The sequence below is a fragment of the Lycorma delicatula genome, chromosome 1 (assembly GCF_047948215.1).
Source record: "Lycorma delicatula isolate Av1 chromosome 1, ASM4794821v1, whole genome shotgun sequence".
Taxonomy (NCBI): Eukaryota; Metazoa; Arthropoda; class Insecta; order Hemiptera; family Fulgoridae; genus Lycorma; species Lycorma delicatula.
In genome coordinates, this window is record NC_134455.1 from 135,626,726 (window position 1) to 135,644,707 (window position 17,982).

General features: G+C 35.7%; 1 protein-coding gene across 1 annotated transcript; it reads right to left on the minus strand.

Moving 5' to 3' along the window:
• Positions 1 to 14,864: 14,864 nt before the first annotated feature.
• LOC142317651 (uncharacterized) lies at positions 14,865 to 15,380 on the minus strand. The gene has a single exon (XM_075354207.1). It carries the CDS (start codon positions 15,378 to 15,380, stop codon positions 14,865 to 14,867), a length of 516 nt encoding a protein of 171 aa, XP_075210322.1.
• Positions 15,381 to 17,982: the final 2,602 nt, after the last annotated feature.

Here is a 17,982-nt window from a genome sequence, read left to right on the forward strand (position 1 = left end):
TAGTACTCCACCTCTCCATGCCGTTGCTCCGTCCACGGTCTGACCAGAGAGATAAGCCTTGCGGTCCATCGTCCTCCGGTCTCGTGGTTCCCGGTCTCTTGCCATGCGAGGAACGTGCGAGTGCGTTCCTTGTTGACAATGGTCTCCCGGTTTTCGCCTGCCCGTTACCTCCTGTAGATCACCTGGCGCTCCCTTGCCAAAATATCAATGGGTATGACGCCGGCGACCACCAGTACTGCAGGCTCGGAGACCGTCCGATACGCGGAAGGGACTCGCAAGGCTGCGGTGCGTTGCACCTGCGCGAGCCGCTTCCGGTTTCTTGCAGTTCTTAATGCCTGGGCCTACACTTCCGATCCGTATAACAGGTTGGAATTCACTATGGACATCAGCAATCACCGTCTGCTGGCCTTTGGACCGCCGACATTCGCCATGAGCCGGCTGACAGCAGTTACGGTTCTCGCAGCTTTGTCGGCGGCTCTCCGAAGCTACTCAGCAGAGCTGAGTAATAATAATAATAATAATAATAATAATAATAATAATAATAATAATAATAACTTATTCTAGGATAGCTAGGTTGCTTTGACAGTTCTATTCTAGATTTCAATAAATTACAACCTCTGTTTTCAGAATCATTAATATTTTACTAAAGACTTATATAGCTCACATAGGCAACATATTATATAGGCCACATATTATATATTAGACTTATATTAAGGCCGCTTTACATTCCACATCCTGGAATAGTCGCTTTAATGTTGGAGGGACAGGTAGAAGAAAAATTGTGCAGGCAGGGGAAGTTTGTCACCTTAATCCGTTCGGCTACACCAGCTACATTTTTTTCATCGGGTTGGTCTAGTGGTAAACGCTTCTTCCCAAATCAACTGATTTGGAAGTTGAGAGTTCCAGCATTCAAGTCCTAGTAACGGCAGTTTCTTTTATACGGATTTGAATACTAGATTGTGGTTACTGGTGTTCTTTGATGGTTGGGTTCCAATTAACCACACATCTAAGGAATGGACGAACTAAGACGGTACAAGAATACACTTCATTTTCATTCATATATATAATCTTCATTCATCCTCTTAAGTAATATCTGAACGGTAATTCTCGGAGGCTAAACAAGAAAAGGAAAACAAAGCCCGGTATTGCGACGTCGAATAAACTGTTGGCTCTCGAATAACGTTGTGTTTGTGGCCTTGAATGTATCTAAGTTTTTGATATGTTAAAATTATTCTTAAATGTTAATAATTTATTTAACTTTTTTTGAAGTTTGTAATCATAAAAAACGTTCGGTATTTCGTACAATTCACATAACAATTGTGAAATCTAGTAAATAGAGATAGAAATTTATACTACTGAATGTCGTTTCATGAACGCTGTTCGACAAGGAATTTAAGAGATTAACAAACGTAAAATTAACTTATTAATAAAATTTATTACTCTTAAATAACCTATAATGAATAAAATAAGAATTTACTATAAACTTTATAATAAACTAATTGAAACAAATATTTAATTAACAATAACAATTAAGCAAAAATCTACAACTCATACAATTAAAATCCTGCAAACATTATTCACTTTTACTGTTTACGAAAAGAATTTCCCTACATTTTATGAATGAAACTAATACTGTAACTTTTACTAATGTTCACAAATAACTTATCCAACAGCTTCTTGTTTTCAACCACTTTCCAAAATCACATACTCGTCACACAATTCTCCCTCATTGTGACTAAACACTTACTGTTATCGCTTTTATCGTAACTGCTCTGAACTCAAAGTTGAAAAACTACTAATTTTCCGCTGGTGCCCGGACGTATTTATATCTCCTGAACTTTCTTTTTCCTGTTTAGCCTTCGGTAATTACTTTTCAGATAATACTTCAGAGGATGATATTTATGAATGTAAATGAAGTGGTAGTCTTGTATAGTCTCAATTCGACCATTAGATTCGACTATTAGATCAACGATCTAGTATCCAAATCCGTGTAACAATAACTGACTTTACTAGGACTTGAACGTTGGAACTCTCGATTTCCAAATCAGCTGATTTGGGAAGACGCGTTCACCACTAGAGCAACCCAGTGGGTTATATCTCCTGACCTGCAGTACCAGTATCCGAACGTCCAAATTATTTTTTATTGCTCAAGCTTATATTTTTAACATCTGCGCTTTCTAAAATTTTCTAGAAGTCCTTTTCTAGAAAGAATCCCTTCGTCGTACCTTTCTTTCTTTTTATCATTATTAACCACCCCGGGCGTAACCGGCATCACTTTTCAGCATTACCACATGGTTACTCTTGTAGGGACGTGACAGCACATTGCCCCACCTTAGCTTAGCCCCCTCCTGGGGATCCCATTGGGGTCTTCCATGCACCACTGGGACATCCAGATCTCCTCTTCCGGATAGCCGAGACACTCCTCCATAGGGAAGCTACTCATCCCGACCCTAACGTAATAGGGTCCAGGCATATATTTTGCATGTCCTTAACCTACCCGCGCCCTCTCAAACCTTCAGGGTCCTCCAAGCCATCATCAGAGGGATCCTGACCCTCCAGCTCTTGCGTGCGGTGAGCCAGGATGTCCTAGGCAAGGAGGCTAGCTGCCTTGTCCTAAACGTCGCTAAAAATTTGTTTTTCCTTTGTCTAGATTTTTCATTCCTTATCTTCTCTCTTTTTTCTTACTGGAAGCTTCTCTGCCCATTAAACTGCAAACTTTTTAAAGCTGTTCCTCCCGAACAGGTTTACAATATTATTACAACAGTAAGATAATTACAACCGTTTGGTTTTCACTATTATTTTTATATTAATGAAGTCGTTTTTCTATTATAAATGAGTAGATGTAATCTGGTAATGTAAAAAAACTGAAACTGATAAGGTTATATATGTTAATTTTAAAGAAAAATTAGTGATTTAATAAACAATCAAAAATTATTTGTTATGTATTATTCTATACACCAAGAAGTTATTAAATTGATTCTATTTTGTAAAATTGTGCGTTAAATACAATGTTACAGAGCTAGAAAACTGGATACAATAAAAGAAACGGGGCCTGCTTTTCTGTATTCTGTTTTATATTTGTATTAGAATGAAGTAATTAGTTTGTTCTTTTGTGAACGAGTTCTTAAGTTACATAATAATCAAGTCGCATAATTAAAGAATTAAACGATTTATACACATTTTTATCACAAAACAAGTACAGTTTCATTTCTCGATTTCTACTGGTTTATTTTACAAACAATGTTTTAACGAAATCCATTTTTAGGAATAATTGAATATAAAAATTACTAAATTTTTAAATATTACTGAGAATAGAACGGGTATGAAAGAGGAATCGGTAACATTATGAACTAAAAGCTTATGCAAATAGAAAATCTACGGTTAAAAGAGTTCTGGGAAAAATCATTTACTCGAGGAAATTAAAAAAAAATGAATACGCAAAATTAAGAATGCGCAAAATATGAACTTATGTGCACGGAGACTATTTATCGGCTCGATGTTATCGGGTCATATTAGATCTCCGTGAGAATTAGAAAAAATCGGACCGAATGGGTAATCCTTGAAAATTTATCGGGGACAAGAAAACGGATTGCGGAGGGAATTTTGGATTCCGCCTGACCGTTCCTGAGTTTTATTTTTGTTTTTTTGTGTTATAAGGTTTGATGTTTTTCTATTGTTTTGTTTATTTAGTTTTTTTTATTTCTTGTTTTGTGTTATGTTATGATTGCGTGTTGAACTCAACTTGTAACCTATCGAGAAAGCAGTTGCGTTTTTAATTTCAGTTTCTTCATGTCACTCGGTTTTGTTAAAGATTCAACATAGATGTGTTTTGTTTTAAAATCTTCATTTCCTAGTAGTACACCGATGGGAATATCTGGTATTCGCATCGGTGGCATCCTGATTGAGACAAAAACAAGGCTGAGAGATGACTTTTTCCGAGGTACTGAAGATAACCGCCGGTAAAGCCCACACGGAACAGGTGCGGAGGAGGTGGCTTGGCGATCGAAACAGAAACATGGAGGATGTCTTTCCCTAAGGGATCAGGATGATGGATATTTATCCACTGGGTTGCCTAGTGGTGAACTCATCATCGCAAACCAGGTGGTTTCAAAGTGGAGACGTCTAGGTTCAAATCCTTATAAAGGCAGTTACTTTTATACGGATTTGAATACTAGATCGGAGTTACCGGTTTTTTACCATGATGTTCCGACGAAGAAGCAGTTGCTGTTGTCGATGGAGCTCTCTTACATCCCCGTGAAATTTAATCTTGATCTCATGAATTAGCAGTTTCTTTAAACTTTCCAACTAGTAATTTTATGAAGGGGAAAAATAGAAATACCGTTTTTATGGCAAAAAGGGGACCACAAAGGATTCCCCAACGGGACTCGGTCTTACTTCCCCGCAAACGATACTTCAAGGGAGTCTCTACCCGATCATCGTAAACGGGAGACCGAGGCCTCCCACGCCCTCCCGGATGGGACTGTCACTCAAAGACACCATGATGTTCCTTCGAAGAAGCAGTTAAAGATTCCGATGGAGCCATCTTACATCCCCGACCAACAGGCGTATAACCATAAGACTTGCAGGATAAGCACATAGGATCCTGCTGGCAGTCCTTTCACAAATGGCCCGCCTTACCACATGTAAAACAGTGGCCAGTAAAACAGAACTTGGCCCTGTGGCCTGGATTCCAATATCTGAAGCAAAGATAGTATGATGTACGCCGCACCGCCCACCCATACGCCCTCGACAGGCCACCATCAGTACGAAATTGCCCATCAGACAGTAGTTTGTCCGCCAGGATTGGTGGCACTTTCTACGAACTAGTACATACTCTTTGCTTTCTCTTACGGCGATCGCCATGGTACCGAAACCCTAACTCATAGAACCTGTACAACAAACTAACACAAACGCTATCTAACCGCAAATATGTAAACTAAAAATTAAATATTGCCGCTTTAAAATGACGTATAAAATAATACTGATTGCGATAAAATAAAAAATATATTTGCGTTGAAAAACAGAAACCCTTTTTTGGACACCCGAAATTTATTTCGACTTACGAAAATCAATGGATGGAAAAGGAACGGAAGTATAACATTTAGGTAAAGAAATTGAGACTGAAACACAAATATTGTGTAGGGTAAATTCGTTTGAAATTCTTAAACGACGACTGCATATCCAAAACAGGCGGTAAAAAAAAGTCTATGCTTAATTCTATTCAAACAACAAAAAATAGTTTATTACATAAAAAATTATACATATTTTTATTATATAGTGGAAGAAAGTGAGGTATGTAACTGAAACTGACACAAAACAAGTCTAACTTTTCACTTCAGTTTTACTCTCCCAACATAGTCTCTAATGCCCTGACAGGAATAGATTACCTAAATTATAATACTTTGTGTAATAACGTTTTTCTTTCTATTTTGCAGTTTATCAGCGCATTTGCCAGTTACCTAATCGTGGTAATGCAGTTTGGTCCAGAACTCCACAAGTACTTAGGAAAAGTGTTGTAAATTGAGAAGAACACAAAAAAAATTAATATTATTAAAAAACAAATTCTATATTGTAATGCTGATATCACAAAAAAAATAACAAGGAAATTGTTACTTTAATATTGTAATATGAATTAATCAAACTAAAATAATATCTGGTGTTTTTTAAAATAATTTATTGCCCATTTAAGTCATGTTTAACGCACGCAACAAATAAAAAGATATTATAAAAACATCATCTTTAGCTGTTTTTTCTAATCAACCTGTACATCACTAATTAAAAAAACATAATAATGTCTTGGTTATAGTTTTACTATTGACATTTAATATAAGGATACATCCAAAATTTTAATGTAATACATTTCTCTAATTTGTCTAAAAACTAATAGAATAACATTAGTATTTCTTTTTATTATGTTTATCAAATAACGTAGAACTTCCATTACATAGTAATACTTTTGTAACATTGTATTACTAGGTGTGTGAGAAAAGTAATGAGACTGACTTTTTACTTGCTAAAGTTTTTTATTTTTTTCAGACAACAATATTATCCCCCTTCAAAGTAGTTCCCTTGACAGCTATACACTGGCGGAGTCGTTTTTCCCACTCCTGGTAGCAGCGCTGCAAGGCTTCAACTGGTAGGTCTTTTAACTGGTCGGTCACAGTCTTTTGAAGTTCTACAGAGTTCCAAAATGACGTCCTTTTAAGACATGTTTCAATTTCGGGAAAAGTAAAAAGTCACAAGGGCTCAAATCAGGTGAATAGGGGGGTTGAGGAACCGTAGGAAGACGTTTTGAAGTCAAAAATTCCCTGATGGAAATGGCTGTGTGACACGAGGCATTATCATGATGAAGCATCCACTTGTCTGCAATGTCTGGTCTCACGCGAATCACTCTTTTCATGAGCCTTTCAAGGACACCTTTGTAAAAAGGACACTCGGTTGACAGATTGTCCTGGAGGATCAAATTCTTTATGCACGATACCCCTACTGTCAAAAAAGCAAATCGGCACGGTTTTGATCTTTGATTTGCTCATTCGACATTTTTTCGGTCGAGGAGATGACGGAGTGTGACATTCTTCGCTTTGCCGCTTTGTTTCAGGATCGTACACAAATATTCAGGATTCATCACCTGTGATCACACGACTGAAGAATTCTTGGTCATTGTCGATCCTCTCAAGAAGATTAACGCACACGTTTCTTCGATTGTCCTTCTGTTCTGTGTGAGGTTTTTCGGCACCAATTTCGCACAAACCTTTCGCGTGTCCAAATCGTCTGTCAAAATTTGGTACGGTGAAAGTGTTTAAATTTAACTGTTCACTCATCATCCTTATTGTTAAATGACGGTCTGATCTCACAAGATCCCTCACACGCTGAACGTTTTCGCCAGAGTTTGAAGTCGAAGGTCTCTCTGAGCGAGGTTGAATTTCTCGAGGTTGAATCGTATTCTCGGCCTTCCAAAAATGATTTGTGCCTGCGGAAAACTTGTGCTCTTGATAAGCAATGTTTCCCATAGGCCTGTTTTAACTTTTCAAAGGTCACACTCGCGGATTCCTCAAGTTTAACACAAAACTTGATTGCACAACGTTGCTCTAAATTCCGATGCTCCATTTTCGTAACACACAACAAAAACACAACTTTACTGATGGCGCTGTTAAAAATAATGTGTTGGCTTAATATTTAATTTTTAGTTTACATATTTGCGGTTAGATAGCGTTTGTGTTAGTTTGTTGTACAGGTTCTATGAGTTAGGGTTTCGGTACCATGGCGATCGCCGTAAGAGAAAGCAAAGAGTATGTACTAGTTCGTAGAAATAAACAACAATGATTGTCGATGAAATTAAACATAATCATAAACCACAGAGGTTTCATTATAAAACAAGCATAATTAACTTCATTTCTGCTGATAAACCACTTGAAGATCATTTATATTTCTAATGAACATTTAATTTTTACGTGGTCGTAAATCAGTAAACATAATTTTTGTTTCCTAAGATGCGATACATGATTTTAATCTGGTTTTTGAGGCTAAAAATGAATATATACTCAGAATCTTTCTATCATCCACCATTCTTTTTAAATTTTAATTAAAGGATTTTTTCATTTTTCAACGTGTAGTTAGTATTTTAAGCTCCTATATTGTACTTTGTTAACTCATTTTTTATTGTTTAACTTTGTTAACATAATCTGTAACCTATAAATAAACAATACTAGACAAAGAATTAAATCATATCATAGTCACATATTAGGACATCATATCTAATACTGAAGAGTAAACCTTAATAGACAAGATTAATCATGTCAGTGCAGGTCAAAACATGTAGCTGAAAACACAGCTGTGTTTTTTGTATTAAGCAGTGGATTTAGGAATGAATTAATTTTGTTCAGTCTCTTGCTGTCTTAAGTTTGTCAACGGTGCTGTGTCATAATGCCTCGAAATTATGTAAATCATTATGTAAATGATGTGGATGCCTTTTGTTATGTATGGGGTGAGTTTACCGAAAAATAAAATAAAGAAAACATTACACCTTTAATTAAAAAAGCAGTTCATTTGAACTTTCAGTGTAAAATTGGTGATCAGAATAAGACGTGGGCTCCTCATACAGTGTGCACTAATCGTTCTGTATATTTAAGAGGATGGCTGAAAGGTACACGAAAGGTTTTGCCATTTGGCGTAACTATGGTTTGAATCAAAGAATCATGTAACCGATAGTTACTTTTAACAAGTGTGTCTAGAATTTCTAAAAAATCTAAACATACTGTAAAATATCCTTCATTGTAATCTCCAATCAGGCCTGTACCTCGCAGTGAAATTATTTCAGTTCCTGATCCACCTGTGAATGTACGTTTCGAAAGCAGCGATGATGAATCAAGCAGTACAGAAGAAGACTACAATGATTTTGATTTTGAATTATTTTCCGATAAGCCACATCTTATATCACAAGGTTAATTAAATGACTTGGTTAGAGATTTAAATTTATCAAAAAATCGAGCTGAACTGTTAGGATCAAGACTGCAAGGTTGGAATTTATTTTAAAAACATACAAAATTTTCCTTTGCCGATAAAAAGAACTTTCTCAGTACTTTATTGATGGAAATAATTTGAGTTATTTTTTGCAAGTTAGTTCATAAGTTAAGTTAAGTATAGTTTTGCAAGTTACGTTCATAAGTCCTGAGGACAGGCGCCTTTTCATAGATTCATTCAAGCAAAGTTTAAAAGTGGTTCTACTACACAACGGTAAAAAAATATCCTTCAATACCAATAACTTATGGTATTAATTTGAAAAAGACATACGATGTGATGAAAGATGTTCTTGAGAAAAATAAATAATAAAAAACATAGCTGAAACCTATGTGGTGATTTGAAAGTAATAGCTATTTTGTTAGGCATGCAGTTAGGCTATACTAAGTACATGTGCTTTCTTTGCGAACGGGACAGCCGAGCTAGGGATAAACACTATGTTACCAAAGAGTGGAAGAAACGAGGCAACTTAACTCCAAATGGGAAAAATATTAATCATGAGCCCTTAGTTGAACCCAAAAAATATTTTTACTCCCACTCCATATCAAACTAGGACTAATGAAAAAATAGGACTATTGTAAAAGCAATGAAGAAGTATAGTCCCAGATATTTGTACATCGGAAGAAATTTCCGAATGTAAGTGAAGGAAAAATTAAAGAAGGAATATCAAATAAGAGAGTTGGTCAAAGATAACGTGTTTAACTCGATTTTAAATAATGTAGAAAGTGCAGCTTGGGCTTCATTTTTAGGTACTTTATTTTTCTAGAGCAGTCTATTACATGTAATATGTACTTCTGCTTAAAGAATTTTCCAACAAGATGAAGATCTTGTTGGAAACCCTCCAAACCATGCAGATGTTAAATTGACAGCGCTCAACGACACATACCATATGTAATAAAATGTAAATATTAGTTAATATATTTTTTACAGTTTGAAATGTAAAAAGGAAAAGTTAAAAATTTTTTTCTTTTTGTCTTCAGTCATTTGACTGGTTTGATGTAGCTCTCCAAGATTCCCAAATTGTGCCAGTCGTTTCATTTTGGTATAGCCCTTACATCCTATATCCCTATAAATTTGTTTTACATATTCCAAACATTGCCTGCCTGCACAATATTTTCCTTCCACCACCTATCACTCCAATATTAAAGTGACTATTCCAGCATCTCTTAATATGTGGCCTAAAGACTGTCTCTTCTTTTAACTACATTTTTCAAAATGCTTCTTTCTTCATCAATTTGCCGCAACACCTGTTCATTTGTCACTTTATCCATCCATCTGATTTTTACATTCTCCTGTAGCACCACCTTTCAAAAGCTTCTAATCTTTTCTTCTCAGGTACTCCGATCATCCAAGTTTCACTTCTATATAAAGCGACGATCCAAACATATACTTTCAAATATTTTCCTGACCTTTAAATTAATTTTTGTTGTAAACATATTATATTTCTGATTGAAGGTTCGTTTCGCCTGTGCTATTCGTCACTTTATATCTCTCCTGCTTCGTCCATCTTTAGTAATTCTACTTCCCAAATAACAAAATTCTTCTACCTCTATAATCTTTTCCCTTCCTATTTTTACAATCAGTGGTCCATATGCATTATTTCTACTACATTTCATTACTTTAGTTTTGTTCTTGTTTACTTTCATGCGGTAGTTCTTGTGTAGGACTTCATCCATGTTGTTCATTCAGCTATAATTATTACTATATCATCAAAAAATCGTAGCATCATTATCTTTTCACCTTGTACTGTTACTCCGGATCTAAATTGTTCTTTAACATCATTAGCTGCTAGTTCTATGTAAACATTAAAAAGTAACGGGGATAGGGAACATCCTTGTTGGACTCCTTTTCTTATTACGGCTCCTTCTTATATTTTTTCAATTATTACTGTTACTGTTTGGTTTCTGTAAATGATAGCAATTATTCTTTTGTATTTTGTTCTTTTGTATTTTGTATTTGAACGCTAATCTTTTAAAATGCTGAATATTTTATTCCACTCTACATTATCGAACGCCTTTTCCAGGTCTATAAATGCTAAGTATGTTGGTTTGTTTTTCATTAAGCTTCCTTCTACTATTAATCTGATCGCTAAAATTTCTTCCCTTTTCCCAGTACTTTTCCTGAAACCAAATTGGTCTTCTCCTAACACTTCTTCCACTCTCCTCTCAATTCTTCTATACAGAATCTAGTTAAAATGTTTGATGCATGAGTAGATAAGCTAGTTGTTCTATATTCTTCACATTTATCTGCTCCCGCTTACATTGGTATCATGACTATAACACTCTTTTTGAAGTCTGACAGAAGTTCCCCTTTTTGATAAATATTATACACCAGTTTCTATAATCTATCAATCACTTCCTCACTTGCACTGCGCAGTAATTCTACAGTTAATCAGTCTATTCCAGGAGCCTTTCTGTCACTCAAATGTTTTAATGCTATCTTAAATTAAGATCTCAATACTATTTCTTCCATTTCATCCTCTTCAACTTCCTCTTCTTCCTCTATAACACCATTTTCTAATTCATTTCCTCCGTATAACTCTTCAATATATTCCACCCACCTATCCACCTTTCCTTTTGTATTATAAATCTCTGTACCATCTTTGTTTAGCACATTATTAGATTTTAATTTATGTACCCCAAAATTTTCCTTAACTTCTCTGTATGCTCCGTCTATTTTACCAATATTCATTTCTCTCTTTCTACTTCTGAACACTTTTCTTTAATCCACTTTTCTTTCGCTAGTTTTCACTTCCTGTTTATAGTATTTCTTAATTGTCTATAGTTCCTTTTACTTTATTCTTCACTAGCATTCTTATATTATCTACGTTCAAGTTAAATATAGTTTTTATGAATCTGATCGGTAGAATAATAATTTGCAATAAAGCCCCTTAAAATGCTCAACTAAAATATACTGCGCAAATGAGCAGTTGATTTTCTTCAATAAACAGATAGATATTTTATTATTGTAATAACTATAATTTATATTAATGTTAATGGATCGGAGTCAATACAGAATAATTTTCTTACATTGGCAATCTGGCGTTGGTCTACAAAGAAGTAATCACTTGCGCTGATTTTTGGTGAAAACAGTTTGAACTGGCCCGTCAGCTGTATGTGTTGTTTCATTAGTTGTCCGCAGAGCAGCACTCAACAACAAACATTCCGCCCTCCTTGGAAACGTTACGTTTTCAAAACTTAAATAGTTACAAAAAATTGATTATAGAACAAATTTCTGATTAACCAGTTACAAAAAAAAAGAAACAATAAAATTAACAAAGTATAAACATAAAAAATTCATATACTTGAAATGCAAATATCATATAACATATTATCAAAAAATCATTCTAAACTGAGGAAAGGGCATAACTTGGTTATATTCTGTTTAAGTGTTTGTGTTTTGGTCTGCACTAGTGCTACTCTAACCTTGCCATCTTGTCCCTTGATGGTCTCCAGTACATGACCCAATTTCCAAACTAAGGGAGGAATATTATCCTCATGAATTAAAACTGCGGTTCCATTTTGTAGAGTTTGAGAGGCTCCCTCCCATTTCCACGTTGCTGCAGCTCACTCATGTAGTCCTTGCGCCATCTCGACCAAAAGTGTTGACTTAGTTGTTTAATACGTTCCCATCTATTGAGACGGTTACTACTCATTTCAGTGTATTCTTCTGTAATCATGGCGAGTGGTTGACCTATTAAGAAATGCCCAGGGATTAAGGGTGCTAGATCTGAAGGCTCAGAAGAGAGATGGGTCAATGGACGAGAATTCAGGCAGCCTTCATTACGACATAATACTGTATTTAATTCTTCATAAGTGGGCGATGCTCTGCCAGTTATTCTGAGTAAGTGATGCTTTACCGATTTGACTCCTGCCTCCCACAATCCACCGAAATGCGGGGACCTGGGAGGAATGAATTTCCAAGTTATGTTGTCATTAGAAAGAACCGCAGTGATCCTTCCATTATGTGCTGGTGAGGAAAATAGCTGCCTTAACTCATTCCAAGCTCCAACAAAATTCTTTGCATTATCGCTGAATATTATGGAACATTTTCCTCTGTGGGTGAAAAAACGATGCAATGCTCAGTGAAGCCATTTGTAGTAAATTCTTGGACAAGTTATAAGTGCCTTTGTAGCTATACAAATTAATAGTGATGTGTAACCCTTAACGCATTTAGATCCACGTCTGTGAGTAGTAAGTATTTCAATTGGTCTGAAATAGTCAACACCGATGTTTAAAAATGCCCTGACTGACTGTATTCGCTCAACAGGTAGGTCACCCATTTGCTGTTGTTTGAATCTTGGCTTAGCTCTAAAACAGGTTATACATTCACAAATTATTTGCTTTGCGAGTCTACGGTCATTGACCGGCCAAAATTTTAATCTAAGAGATGCGAGTAGAGCTTGCGGTCCGGCATGCAATTGTCTTATGTGTTCATGCCTCGCGATGAGCCTTGTTAAATAACTGTTGTAAGGCAATAGAATTGGATGCCTTTGGTCATAAGTGAAATCAAAATTTTTAATTCTACCGCCCACCCTGATGACCTCGTTGCTGTGAATAAATGGGGACAGTGATAGTAGTCTGCTGGATGTCTCTACTTCTTTGCCGTTTCTTAATTGATTGTATTCGTAATTGAATTCCTTTCTTTGATTTAATTTCACAAGAATGGTTTCTGATCGTCCTAATTCAGTTACTAGTAATGGTCCTTGTTGTTTTTTATCTTTGTTTTTCTCTTGTTTATGAATCTAAGAATGTATGCAGTTACTCGTTTGTACTTAATGAATGATGAAAATCTGTGAGTAAAATCATCTTCCATGTCAATAATGTGAAATGATTGTGTTGATCTGCACTCCGGCAATTCATTTATAGATTATTCGGATTCTTGTGGTCGATTCCAGTTTGAGGTTTTTGACAGCCACTATGGACCATTCCACCAAAGTGATGATTGAGATAATTGGTCAACTGATGTGCCCTGTGAAGACATGTCAGCAGGATTGTCTTCGCTCTTGAAATGACGCCACATACATGGTTCTGATATTTCTTGGATCTTTACTATCCTATTTAATACGAATACATTCGAATTAGTAGAGGGTGATGCTATCCAAGCCAAAACAATTTTGGAATCTGACCAGTAATGTTGATTGATGGCCTTAATCTTTAATAATGTGGCTGTTTTTTTGTGCTAATTCAGCAGCTAGAGTGGCACCACACAGCTCTAATCTCGGTAAAGTCAACCTTTTGAGGGGAGCCACTTTGGATTTTGAGCACACAAGTATGACGTTGATATTGCCTTGATTATCTTCCCTTCTCAGGTATACGCAAGCACTGTATCCTCTTTCCGAGACATCAGAAAATGTGTGCATTTGCAAGTCGCAATCTGCGGAAGCGTTGATGTATCTGGGTATCTTTAACTGGTCGAGTGCAGTAAATGAATTCCTAATTCTGAGCCATTCGTTATGGATGTGAAGTGGAACACTTTCGTCCCAGCTCAGCTTTAGCTGCTACAGATCCTGCAAGAGGATTTTCGTTGTCAACACAACTGGCCCAATTAAACCAAAATCAAAAATTCTTGAAATCTCTGAAAGAATTATTCTTTTGCTAACATGTTTAGGAGTGGTACTGTCAGATTGTAAAATACAGTGAAATGTATCTGCTTGTGGATTCCAGCGCAGTCCTAATGTTTTGACAGAGTCGTCATGATTTATGTCATAAGTTGACTTAGCCTCCACTTGATCATAAGACAAGTTTTGTAATAGCCTTGAATCATTTGTGCACCACTTTCTTAGCTTAAAACATCCGCCTTTCAGGATTTTTAATAATTGAGTCTGTATTTCGAGCCCTTGAAATAGAGTCTGCGCCTGTCATTATGCCATCCGCATAAAAATCTGTCAGGGCGGCTGAGGCTCCTTCAGGAAGTGAGTGCTGAAAATCTTTTGCAAGCTGTTGTACTGATCTTGTAACTAGATAAGGTGCGGACACTGTCCCATATGGGAGCGTCAATAACTTGAATACTTCTAGTGGTTCAGCAGGATCCTTTCTCCAGATCAGCTGTAGGTTTGTCTGTTGAGGATTAACTAATATTTGCCGGTACATCTTTTCGATGTCTGCAGTCATCACAAATTTATGTTTTCTAAAGCGTGTGATAATTGAAATTAAGTCGTCCTGGACTACTGGACAGACTGAGGCATTCATTAAACGAGACACCTGTATCTGTTTTGCAGGAAGCATCAAAAACAACTCGAAGCTTGGTGGTTGAACTGTCTTGTTTTATAACTAAATGATGTGGAATGTAGTAAGTAGGGTTGACAATCATTTTCTCATCAATTGCTTCCATATGACTCTATAAACTCATATAAACTCATATAAACTCTTGTATTCTTCCATGAACTCTATGTATTGCTCACGTAGAGCTTCATTTCTTCCTAACCGCTTCTCAAGTTGATAGAATCGCTTAATTGCTGCATCTCTGGAATTTCCTAGCAATGTAATGTTTAGTTTCGTAGGCAATGTTACAATAAAACGTCCTTCCTGATTTCTTGTTACGTTATGCATAAAGTGATTTTCGCATGCAGAATCTTCTCCGGTAAAAGGGGTTTTGCTATTCCTGTAACCTTCAATTGACCAAAATGATTGCAACTGCTTGTCAGTATCACTAACGGTTGTTAGACAACAATGAGTTTCAACATTAACGGATGGTGAATTTGGCAAGGAACCAGAAATTATCCAACCAAATGTAGTTTTCTGTAGCACAATACTGCTATTTTTGAGTCTAAATTGACCCACACACAATAAATCAAAGAAAATTTCTGCCCTAATTAAAATGTGAATTCTTTGAGGCCGATTAAATAAAGGATCTGCCAACATGACGTTTTACGGAATTTTCCAGTCTGAAGTGTTAACCCTTGTGTTTGGAAGCAACTGTGTGATTTTTGGTAAGACATGAAAATCAAGCTGAGTCCTAAAATTTGAATTCCTGAATTTCATTAACACAATGCTGGGCAGCTGTATTAATGGACCCAATGCCGGCTACAGATGTTTCAGCCTTTCTCTTAGGAAGTTTGAACTCCTGAGAGAGAGATTGACTCATGATGTTGATTGAGGACCCCGAGTCAAGCAGTGCACGGCATGTAATGAAATGACCAAATCTGTCTAATATTTCTATTATGGCAGTGGATAATAAGTTCTGTTTTTGAGATATATGTTTGTCAATAGAGTGACTGACAATTTCAACATTTTTACTTTGTATTTGGTTTGGATTGTCACTTGGCATATCTGCACGGATTGATTCTGCCTTAGTATTAGATGTCGATGGATGTAAAAGCGAATTGTGTCTTTGAAAGCATATTTTTCACATGCTGATTAGCTTGCAATCCTTTCTCATGTGTCCAGATCGCAAACAGTTGAAACATAAGTTAACCTTCTTTACGTGATCCATCTTTTCATTTAAATTCATTTCTATGAAGGTAGGACAGTTATATTTTATGATATTTTTTACACAAGGAACAGTTTGAGTTGGTATTTTGAGTAGCTAAGAAAGTAGGTTTGCTACTTGTAATGTTAGGATTATAGCTCTTCAATTGATGGGTATTTTTTAATTGTGATGACTTTGAATTTGTTCGAGCCTGAACCAAAATTTGCTTTTTCACACTGCTATTAGCTATTGCCTCTAATACGTGGGAACATTTATCTAGAAACTCTGTAAATTCTTTAAAGGTTGGAATTTTATTTGGTATGGCCGTCATTTGCCATTTCTTACTTGTATTGTAATGTAGTTTAGAAGATAACACGTGGCTTAATAAGGAATCCCAATGTTCTATTAGTTGTTTCAGGGCAGAAAGCACCTTTAAGTGGGCGTTTGTATTGCCAAGAAGATGCCTAAGGGTAGAGCTAGATTCCCTTCAAATATTTTGCTGATCAAAAATGTTTTAATGCGTCGTTCAACGATAACTCTTTCGTTTTGAAATCTGCTAACTAATAAATCCCACGCCTCCTTATAACTATGAGAACTTAGGTCGACTGCATCTATTATTTTTGCAGCGGTACCTCCCTTAAGAGATTGACGGAGATAGTATAATTTTTGAACATCGTCTATACAGTATTTTTGTCAATGATTGCCGTGAAGAGTTTCTTGTATGAGTCCAGTCTTCGTACAAACCGGAAAAGATTGGAATATCAAGCTGCGGAAGCCTTATTTGAGGGACCGCGTAAGATTCCTTCACGGATGGAACGCTAGCATTAGTAGAAAAATCATTACTGGTGTTTGCGGCAGCGAGAACAACCGCTTCGGCTTTACTGATAATATTATAGAATTTGTCTTCAAATTATGGTCTTTCAACCTCTGAGTCTAAGGGTTTCTGTTGGATTGCTTTCAATAAAATAATCCTCAATTTGATATGCTATATCCTAAATGCTATTAAATTCAACTATTAAGTTTTTCGTTCTTTCTACTCTTATTTGCAATTCAGCAAATAATGACCGATCGGCCTGAAATCTCAACAAAAAAATGCTTCAAATCTGGTTAAATTGTCCTTTATACGGCCCCCGTTGGGCAATCAATAAATCAGGTTTTGCCATTTGAGTTGAATCGTGTTGACATAAGCGAAGAATAACAATAATGATAACAATCATAAAAGAATAATAATAAATAACAATAATAATAATAATGATCTAAAATTAAATTAAATATTGAGTTCGTTTACGCTTGAAAACTCCACTGATGTATACAGTTGATAATAAAAATAAGGTCTATAATAGTTACATGAATACATAAATAAAACTAGATTACTCTCTTGCGAATGATAGCTTGAAAATTCCAAACATGTGAATCGTCGCAACAATTTTTCAACACTTCCCGGATTTCAGCACCAAATAATGTTGGGGAACAAATGAATCCCACTTTTAGAGTTCAATTGTATAAACACACTTTATTGAAACACATCTTGTATTGAATTGAATTACAACTTAACTGAACTGAATATAATGTATTGTATTAACTGTTTGTAACCAATGTATGTTTACTATATGAATTCCACATTTGAACTGGCCCGTCAGTTTTATGTTTGAACTGGCCCATTTGCTGTATGTGTTGTTTCATTAGTTGTCCGCAGAGCAGCACTCATCAACACACCTTTGTTGCTGCTTTATTCAGTAGTGTTAATCATTCTTTTTAGTTTTATTTATATGTCATTAACTGTTAACTACTGTCTTGAAAAATAATTTGTAATTGATAAATGCAATATCTTTTTTTAACTGGTTACTATTAGGACAATACATAATCTCCAATTCTTTTCATGATTCTTCTTCTCTATTAATTTGAAGTAAGGTTGTGTTACTCTGTTTGTTAAATTGTTTACAGATTATATATGCTGCCAATGATCTTTCTAGAAAAACTATCATAACAGAAAAAATATTTAACCATGTATATCTCTAGGGTTACTATATATTTATACAACTTTTTTTTATTCAA